The sequence below is a fragment of the Microtus ochrogaster genome, chromosome 5 (assembly GCF_000317375.1).
Source record: "Microtus ochrogaster isolate Prairie Vole_2 chromosome 5, MicOch1.0, whole genome shotgun sequence".
In the NCBI taxonomy this organism is placed as follows: Eukaryota; Metazoa; Chordata; class Mammalia; order Rodentia; family Cricetidae; genus Microtus; species Microtus ochrogaster.
In genome coordinates, this window is record NC_022012.1 from 16,211,434 (window position 1) to 16,221,681 (window position 10,248).

The 10,248-nt window shown below is 52.2% G+C and overlaps 1 protein-coding gene across 3 annotated transcripts in view; it reads right to left on the bottom strand.

Annotated features, from left to right (window-relative positions):
* Nucleotides 1-8,026, bottom strand: part of Elavl3 (ELAV like RNA binding protein 3) — a 34,530-nt gene extending 26,504 nt beyond the window's left edge. For 2 of the 3 annotated variants that reach the window (XM_005346940.2, XM_005346938.2), the window contains exon 1: nt 7,605-8,025. In XM_005346940.2, the coding sequence (XP_005346997.1) occupies nt 7,605-7,613 (9 nt within the window). In that variant the 5' untranslated portion in view covers nt 7,614-8,025. Of the gene's footprint in view, nt 1-7,604 lie in introns of all 3 variants that reach the window. The other variant, XM_005346939.2, reaches the window with a different exon arrangement.
* Nucleotides 8,027-10,248: the final 2,222 nt, after the last annotated feature.

The following is a 10,248-nucleotide window of genomic DNA, read 5'->3' on the forward strand; positions in this document are numbered from 1 at the left end:
GAGAGAGAGAGAGAGAGAGAGAGAGAGAGAGAGAAAGGAAGGAAGGAAGGAAGGAAGGAAGGAAGGAAGGAAGAAAGAAAGAAAGAAAGAAACCAAAGCAGTTGGTAATGACTCTGATGGGAGGGCTGTGTAAACCAGGTCTCGCTCGGTTCAGCTGGAAAGAGGGCTGGGATCTATTGGTAGTGTCTGCCATGCACACCAGAAGGCAAAGTGGCCAGCATTGCCTCCAGCTCTTCTGTGAAGTCGTGGCAAGGAAGGAAACTTCCAGATGGTTCCACAGGTAACTGTGCTTGTTGCCAGGACTGAGAACCTGAGTTCAATCCCAGGGCCCACAAGATAATGAGAACCAACTCCTTAGAGTCGTCCTCTGACCTTTCCACACTAGTACACACCCACACTAAATAACTGGGAAAGAACAGAAGAAAGAAAGAAAAGGAGAGAGAATGTGTGTGTTTAACAGTGACCAAAGTTTGGCTGGGGATAATGTTCAGGGTATAGTGCTTGCCCAGCATGTGAGGTAGGGTTTAGTTCCTAGGACTGACAAAAGGAGGGGATTTTTGTGATCCTATCGCGGTGTGTTGTCTTACCCCTCTAATCCCTGAAGCCTTGTACAGAGGAAGTGAGGCAAGATCACCACTGCAGCTCAGGGCTAGCCTGGGTTACAGAGAGTGGAGGATGGTGGCACGTGGCTGTTAAGGAAACACTAGGGTGATGGAGACAGGAAGATCAGAAGTTCAAGGGCATCCTCATCAGCACAAACCAATTCAAGGCCAGCCTGGATCAAAGGAGAGCCTCTATCAAAAATATAAAATGAGGGCTGGAGAGATGGCTCAGTGGTGAAGAGCATCGCCTGCCATTCCAAAGGTCTTGAGTTCAATTCCCAGCAAACACATGGTGGCTCACAACCATGTAATGAGGTCTGGCCTGCATACATATATTGTATATATAATAAATAAATATTTGAAAAAAATATAAAATGAACTGGGTGTGGGGCATGTACCTTTATCTCAGCACTTGGGAGGCAGAGGCAGGTGGATGGATCTCTGTGAGCCAGCCTGGTCTACATAGTAAGTTCTAGGCCAGCCACAGCTATGTAGTGAGACCCTGTCTGAAAACAAAGAAACAAACAAAATTTAAACTGGGGAGCAGCAGTCCCCTAGGGTTCTGTGTGTGAAATGGCAGCAGTGCCTAGCCTGTTTCGGATGGACCTGCAAGACAGCACAGTGATCCAGCCCCTGGTGGCATACATGCTGACTCACCAGAGGTCACACTCACTGTGGTCAGTTATAGAGGAAACTGGAGATTCCTTCTTATTTTAAAGTAAGGGCACCTTCCAAGGAGCCTAAAACCTGAGTTCCTTCCCTGGAACTCACGCAGAGGAAGAACCAACTGTCTCAAGCTGTCCTCTGACCGCCACATAGGGGTGTATGCCAACACTCCACAATCTCCCTCACAGTAAATAAATCAAATATAAAGTAAATAAATTTGCCCGAGCTATGCATAGTGGCTCATACATGTAATCCTTGCACTTGAGAGTCTGAGGGAGGAGTATGAAAAGTTTAAGGTTAGGGCGGTGGTGGCGCACGCCTTGAATCCCAGCACTCAGGAGGCAGAGGCAGGCGGATCTCTGTGAGTTCGAGACCAGCCTGGTCTACGAGAGCTAGTTCCAGGACAGGTTCCAAAGCTACAGATAAATCTTGTCTCAAAAAAAAAAAAAAAAAAAAAAAGAAAGGAAAAGAAAAGAAAGAAGGAAGGAAGGAAAGAAGAAAGAAAGAAAGAAAGAAAAGTTTGAGGTTAACCTGGCTATGTAATGACTAAAGCCAGCATGGTAGATATAGCAAAGTCCTACTACCCCACCCAGAAAAAAAACTATGCTGGGTATGGTGGCACACACCTTTAACTCCAGAACTAGGCAGCTAGAAGCAGGTGAACCTCTGTGAGCTTTTCCAGGCCAGCCAATACTACAAACTGAAACCTTGTCTCCAAAAATAAAGCCCACATGCAGTATAAAAATGGTGGCTGGAGAGGCATCTTAGCAGTTAGTTTGTTTCCACAGGATGGCCCACAACTGTATCTCTAGTTTCAGTGTATCCACTGCCTTCTTCCGGCCTCTAGACCCCCTGCCCCTCCGCCAGGCACAGGTATGCACACAAACATGCATATAGTCAACACACACATATTATAAATAAATCTTAAAAATCATATGTTTGAGACCAGGCGGTGGTGGCACATTTCTTTAATCCTGGAACTTGGGAGGCAGAGGCAGTGGCAGGTGGATCTCAGTGAGTTTGAGGCCAGCCTGGTATACAAAGTGAATTCCAAGACAGCCAGGACTGTTATACAGAGAAACCCTCTCTCAAAAATCCAACTAACCAACCAACCAACCAACCAAACAAACAAACAACAAACAAAAACAAAATTTTGATGTAGGTGTTGAGGTCTTGGGCCCAGAGTTTAACTCAAGCATTCACGTGAAGGTGGAAGGAAAGAACGGACCCCACAACATTGTCCCCTTGCCTTCATAAACACCTGCTGCGGCACACACATGCCCATCATAACCACACACACGCTAACAAAGTTAAGTTTTTAAAAGTGGTTGGTGAGGGAGTTGCGATCTCTGCCAACCATGCACGAGTGGTGCCAGCCCACACTGCCCAGCTGTGCATCCTCAGATCTGCTCCCTAAAGTTTCTTGGACTCCGGGCCACACTGTTGAACCTCAGATTACCAGTGCAGCAACCTGAGGAAGAATTTAAAGCCCTGTGTTAGGGCACTGGGCAGCATACTGAGATCAGTTAGTAAAGTCTGCTATGGGCTTGGTTGTGAGAAGTGGAAGTAGATTTGTAAGGTTCATGCCCCTGCCTCAGCAGTATTATTTACAACCATCCCACAAGTCCACACACAACTGGTTCTCTCCTTTTGCCTTGGGGGCCCCAGGTATCGAACTCAGGTCGTTGGGTTGGTGGCAAGAGCCTTGACTTGCTGCCCCTTCTGGTTCTCCTGGTTCCTGACCCTGAACTTCTGAGTCTCCACTCTCACAAACTGGGATTTACAGCCTTGTATTAGCATGCCCTATTAGAGTGGAGCTGGAAATCCATTCCAGGTTTTGTTACATGCCAAGAAGCATTTACCCCAGCTGAGCTGCAAACCCTGCCCTTGGGGTAGCTCCTGAAGTCTTGACTTAAAAGGTCTTTGGTTACCTCCCCTGTGCTGTGGAGGCAGTTGTGCTCCATCAGGCCCCACTGCCTTTCAGTCTCTAAAAGGTTGACACCAGACTGGGTGTAGTTCAGAGGCAGGGCACTCACTCCCTCACACAAGCAAGGCCCTGGGCATCTTGAGTACAATAGGGTGAGGGAAAGGGTGTCACAGAGCGTCAATTCTGATGGCCAATCAGCTGAGAGTGGCTACCCACAATCATCTGCTCAGAGTACTCCAAAGCCATTTAGTCTCTGGAGGAACATGTTCTGCATTGATTAAATCCTGGGCTTATTAGTAATGCCTGTCATGGGCACAGCAGTCAGATGGTGAACACTGCAAGGTTCCTAATACTCACTCCCCCTCCCTCCCTCCCTCTCTTTCAAGATATCTCTCTCTCTCTCTCTCTCTCTCTCTCTCTCTCTCTCTCTCTCTCTCTCTCTCTCTCAAGACAGGCTTTCTCTGTATTGCCCTGGCATCCTGGAACTCACTCTGTAGTCTAGGCTGGCCTTGGGCTCAGAGATGAGCCTGCCTCTGCCTCCTGAGTTCCAGGATTAAAGATGTGTACAAACATGCCTGATTCACCTCCCTAATTATTTTATCTATCTATCTATCTATCTATCTATCTATCTATCTATCTATCTATCTATCTATCTATCTACTTATGTTTTTCAAGGCAGGGTTTCTCTGTAGCTTTGGTGCCTGTCCTGGAACTAGCTCTTGTAGACCAGGTTGACCTCAAACTCACAGAGATCCACCTGCCTCTGCCTCCCAAGTGCTGGGATTAAAGATGTGCGCTGCCACTGCCTGCTTTAGGGTTTCCTAATTTTAATACTATATTGATAGCACAGCCTGTGTTTTGAGAACCTGCTACCCTGTTCTTTTTTCTTTTTAGGACAGGAATTAGACTCGGGACTCACACATACTAGACAGATAACTTTGCCACCGAGTCTTAACCCCAGCTTTCTCATGAGAAACTTTCAGAAATTCTCCCAACATAGAACATTATGAAGGCATTTTCTCCACTGATCGCATGAGAAAACTGAGTCTCGGTGAAACAGGGATCGCCCCAGGTGAAATGGCAGAACAGAGCCAGTCAGATAGAGATGCCTGCGGCCATGCCCTAGGACCTGTTCTCCATCCCTGGTGTCCACAAACTGCAAGGACAGAGCCAAACCTGCAAGCTGTCCTCTGACCTCCACGCACACAAATAAGCAAATTTACAAGTGTAATAAAAATTCAAATCTAGGATCAAAGAATCAAAGATCAATAATAACGAGAGCCACAGAGCCCCAACGGCACCTGTGGCAGAGCACACACTCAGCTCAGCGTGCAGTGCACAGGCCCTGCACAGAGCCCCAGCACCACACAGATGAACAGAAACAGCAAACACAGAATGGCATGGCAGCCCTCAGCTGTAGTTCCCAGGACCTGGAACTCGACACAGAATCAAACCTGCCTTAAAAACTGAACTCAATAAAAAGAAAACCCAACATCCGCAGAGCAAGCAGTGCTGAATGCCTGTTTACTTGCGGCAAGTATTGCTTCAGAGCATAGGACATCGTGTGTGCTAGGCATGCTGTCTTTAGCCTACTTCCTAGTTTTTGGAGCCCCACTGTGTGTCAGGCATTGAGCACGTGGAATGTGGATTTTTGTTTTGTTTGTTTTGAGACAGGGTCTCATTATGCAGCCCCGCTGTCCTGGAACTCCCTGTGTAGACCAGGCTGGCCTTGAACTCAGAGATCTGCCTGCCTCTCCTTCTGAGTGCTGGGATTAAAAGGACTATGCCTGGAACTAGCTCTTGTAGACCAGGCTGGTGAACCCTGTCTCGAAAAACCCAAAAAAAAAAAAAATAAAATAAAAAAAAATAAAATAAAAACAAAATAAAAGGACTATGCCACCATGTCCAGCTACATGTTTTGAGACTACCAGCACTATACCGCAAATGGAGACCATTTCTCAGATGGAGAAACCAAGGCCAGAGGTAATGGTTTAGTGTTTGCTGTGGAGCCTATCTTAAATAGGCCTGTGTGTGTGTGCTTGTGTGTGCCACTGCTCCTGTGTGGAGGCCAGGGGACAACTTTTGGATGTTAGTTATTTTCTTCCACCATGTGTGTCCTAGAAATGGAAGTCAGGTTGGCACAAGTACCCACTGAGCCATATTGCCAGCTCCAAGTCAGCAGCTGACCCCTGACTTACTGAGCCCCGAGTGTGGAATTACCTACAGCTGTGCCCCCATGACGGTAGGGGTACCAGGGTGTGCTAGTTCTGCGGGTTTGCTGCCAGCCTGCTCACCTTAGCGCTTCTCCCTCCTCTCCTGATGGAGCTTAGCTGGGCAGGGCCTGGTGCTCCTTTCACAGCTGAACCTACTGAGCCGCCTAAGCCGATAATGGGGATCGGATTGGCAGAAGCCACACCCGGCCTGTCCTGTAGTAACTGCAGCCTGGGTTGGTGGCACCCCAGCGTTGGAGGGGCCTTGAGGACTGGCCCAGGGCTGACTGAGCAGGACTTCCCCCCTCCCTTCCTGGCCCCTCCTATGGGTCTGTTTCTCTCTCTTGGCTTAACCTTTCCACTCACTCTTTCTCATTTCCACTGCACCCCCCAGCACCACACCACACACAGCTGAGGTAGGGATTTCTCAAAAGCACACCTAAAGGCACTCGCTCCTCAGACCCCCTTGGCCTCCAGCTGGGCCTCTGGGCTCCAATCACAGTGACAGATGCCTGGATACTGGTGACAATAGGGCATTGAGTGGCTATCTGTGCAGGCAAGTCGGGCCACCACGTGGTGCAGACTGAGCCTCCTATTTCTGAACCCTTTGCCTTCTACTTCTGCTAGGGGCCTCACTGTTTCCATCCCCCTCACTTCCTCCTTCTTGAGAGTCCCCCACCACCACCCATGGGAATTCCAGGCCTTCAAGGGGCTCCAGGTCCTCCTGTAACCTCTGACCACACCCTCTTCTCTTTTGCGCATTCTTTTCAAGCAGAACAACAGAGGAGGGGGATTCAGGGGGGTGCTATATTGCTATAGGGGTTTTGAGAGTCCCAAGGAGGCCACACTCCTGTTCTCAGACCTGAATGAGCACCTTGAGGCCCAGAGATGGTAAGGAATCAGCCTGAGGTCACACAGCACGATGAGCCTGTCTTAGGAAGGTTTCGGGGAGGCGGTGGTCCGGTCCCGGGGTCCAAGAGAGAGGAGGCCCAGGATGAACTATTGAGCTTCCCGACCTCCACTGTACTAGCCTCGACTCGAAAAAGAGGCCGGGAACAACACTTGGTGTGCAGAGACACACAGGGAGAGATCTCCGAAGAGCAGAAAAGGTAGGCTGGGCGCGGGGACCAGACAAAGGACGCGCGACGGCGCGGGGAGCTAGTCGCTCAGGGAGGCGGGGGTGGAGCCAGGGTGCGGTGAGCACTGGCCAGCCCCGCCCCGGGACACGCCCGGGTTACCGGGTGGAGGTCCGAGGGCTCGCTCCAGGCCAGGTCCTGGGGGCCTCGGGGCGGGGCCTGAATGGGCGTGGCAGGCAGGGCGTGGCACGTCGGGCGGGGCCGCGAGTTCGGGAGCTGACCAGCTCTGAGACTGCTGAAAGCGAACGCGCGCCGGCCGAGCGGCGAGAGTTGCGGGCGCGTTCAAGGTCACCCCGAGGCCCTGAGCCCTGGCCCGGGGAGGGCGCGTGCAGCAGGCCCGATGGGATGCTGCTGCAGCCCCTCACCCCCTCACCTGGAGGCAGTGGCTAGGGAACGGGAAACCCCTCTCTTGTCCGCTTCCCCACCCCCCCCCCGCAGCCCCGAGGCCCCGCGCGAGGCTATGGCCCGCGAAGAAGGGCGGAGAGACAAAGAGACCACGGCGGTGGCAGCGAGGCCTCGGGGCGCCCCCTCCTCTCTCCTCCCCGCTTGCCGCAAGGTCGACGGGGCTCGAGGACGAAGATGCCCGCCTCTCGGGCGCGGCTGGGGCCCGGGGTAGCGCAATCCGATTACACCCCGCCTCTCCATCCTCCCCCCCCCCCCAAAAAAAAAGCTCTCGGAGAATGCCGTGAAGGCCCTGCCCGGACCAACAGAAGGCCACCGCGGCCCGCGTCCTCCTGGGCGGCCTACGGGTCTGGGCCTGGGATGCTGGAAACATCCTCCGCGCCGCGGCCCCTCCCCCACAGTCTTCCAGTGAGGGGCCATCCCGACCCCGGGGTAGCCGAGGGAACCCCGCACACAGCCCAGCTCGCCAATCCTCTCAGGTCAGGCTCTGCTCCCCAGAACTCCGGATGAGACTCTAACCACTCTCAGGCCCGAGGAACGGTCCTACCCCCCCACCCTCAGGCCTAGCTAGGCCTGGTCCTACCCCCCCACCGCGTCTCCGTGGAGCCAGACTCAGCCCCTCCCTCTCGTGTTCGTCTCGCAGCGACAAGGGAGTACCTACAGTGACCATTCTTGTGTGCCCGGCGGGCGCGGTCCGTATCGAGGGCGGCTCCGGGGTTCGTGCACTCCTTGGGGGGCGCCCGGTGCTCACGCCGGGGTCCCGCCCGGGCGTCTGCGGTTGCGGACGCTGCAGAGGCGGAGACGGAGGCGGCGGCGCCCTCGAGGGCCGGGACCCGAGCCTGGGGATGCGCGCGCCGACGGTCGGGTCCCCAGCGGCAGGTGGACTGAGGGAGCGGGCGCGCGGTGGAGGACGCCCAGTGCGCGGCCCCGCGGGGCCCGGAGAGGTCGCCCTTCTCAACTAAGATCTCGACAGTTCTGCGGTGGGCCCTCGGTCCGGCCTGTCCCGTGCCGGGTGCCGGGTGTCGGGTGTCGGGTCCGCTCCTTTCGCCCGCCCGCCCTCCCTCCCTCCGGCCCGCGCTGCGTGCTCCCCGCTCTGGGTCGCACCGCCGCCGCCCCCAGCCCTTTATAGCGGCAGCTGCCAGCGCCGACGTCGCTCATTGGCTGGGAGGGCGGGTCTCCGCCTCCTCCCGGCTCCCGACGGCGCGGCAGGTGGAAGCGAGTGCGCGCTGGCCGGACTCTGCCTGCCGAGAATGAATATGCTGAGGCCTCACATCTCGGCTCCCTCTTCCTGTTTTGACACCGTTCTTGAGTACTCCTTGAGTTTTACAGACAAAATGGGTTCCCCTCTTCGGGCCAGCACCTAACTCTGAAGTGGTAAAGACAGTTTTCCACGGCCTAGACACAACCAGAAGAAGGTTGGGAAGGGACAAAGACCCAAACCCAGGCTGCTAGATCCGAGGTGAATAGATTTCATCTCCGTATGACTTCTGGTGATATTAGAAATAATACTAGGTGTGGTGAGCCAGGAGGATCGTTGATAATCTGAGAATGGAATGGGCTACACAAGACTCTAAACTGACCTGGGTTACATAGCAAGCTCCAGGCTGCTTAGAAAGATTTTGTTTCTTTAGAAAGTGAAGAAAAAAGACAAAAAAACAGAAATAAAAAAATAGGTGGGCACAATGGCATATACTGGTAAGGCCAGCTTTGGGAGGTGGAGAGTCAGGGGGATCCGGAGTTCAAGTCCAGCCTGGGCTACATGAGACCCTTTCTCAAAAAAATAAAATAAAACAAAAGGAGAGATAGCTCAGGAGGAAAAGATTCTTGCCATGCAAGCTTGGAAATCTGAGGGCTTTTTGTTTTTGTTTTGTTTTTTGAGACAGGGTTTCTCTGTTTAGTCCTGGATGTCCTGGAACTTGCTTTATAGACCAAGTTCGAGGTGGCCTTGAACTCAGAAATCCATCTGCTTCTGAACCCAAGTGCTGGGATTAAAGTCATTGCTACCATGCTGGGCAGCAGCCTGAGTTTGATTCTTGGAACCCATTTAAAGGGAAGGAGAGAGCCAATTCCACAAAGTTGTCATCTGACCACCAAACACTCACCCGTGGCACACACACATACACACAAACACACACACACACACACACAAATAGTAATACTAATTTTTAAAATGGGCTAGGGATATGGTTCAGTTACTAGCATGCAAGAAGCCCGGGGTACATCCCTCATACTACATAAATTTGGCATGGTGCTGTAATCCCAACACCGGAGATGCTGAGACAAAGGGACACATATTCAAGGTCATCATCAGCTACATAGTGAATTCCAAGTCAACCTGAGTTACAGAGACCTTCTCTCAAAACGAACAACAAAAACCAAACAAGAATAGCAACAAAAAAAAAAAAAAAGGAAGAAAAAAGGAAGGAAAGGAAAAGCAGAAGTAATCAAGCAGTTAAGGAGGTCTTACTGTATCCACTGTGGAAGGAAACTAGACATTGTGGGTGTTGAGTGCACCAAGCACTCTAGGGTTTAGAACGTGGGCGCTGGCACCCCCTCTGGCAGGGAAACGCCACGCTGCTCCAAAGCAGGCGAAGAGGTTTGTGCTAAGACTTCTAGACCATCGACCCCCATTAGAGTCATACAACTTCTAGTCACAAAACCATAGATAAGGAAGGTCTCCAAACTTGGGCAAACAAGGCTTGGCAGGCCTACTGGTTAATATCTGGCTTTCTGGGAATTTGATTGTTTGTCCTGTAAAAGCACCCCCCTTCTTAGGAGATTGGAGCGGCAACACCTCCTTTAATGTTTACTGCTTTTACTGGGTCAGGGTGGGGGCTCGAGCAAGGCTTCAGCACCACAGACAGCGGTTTGATCAGGTGGAAAGGCGCTGCTGGCGGAAGACCAGATTCTCTAACCTGAGTTACTGTCCCCAGCCTAACCTAATCATTTTTTTAAATTAACACTGAATGTGTGTGTGTGTGTGTGTAGGTCAGAGGGAGGACAATTTTTAGGATTCATGTCTCGTCTTCAACCATGTGAGCCCCAGGAATCGAACTTATGTCACCAGTCTTGGGGGCAGATACCTTTACCCATGAGCCGTCTCCACGGCCTTATTCTTACTCTTGTATGCCCCTTCATGATCTGGTTTGTCAAGAGTGCGAATCAGCCGGGCGGTGGTGGCGCACGCCTTTAATCCCAGCACTCGGGAGGCAGAGACAGGCGGATCTTTGTGAGTTCGAGACCAGCCTGGTCTACAAGAGCTAGTTCCAGGACAGGCTCCAAAACCACAGAGAAACCCTGTCTCG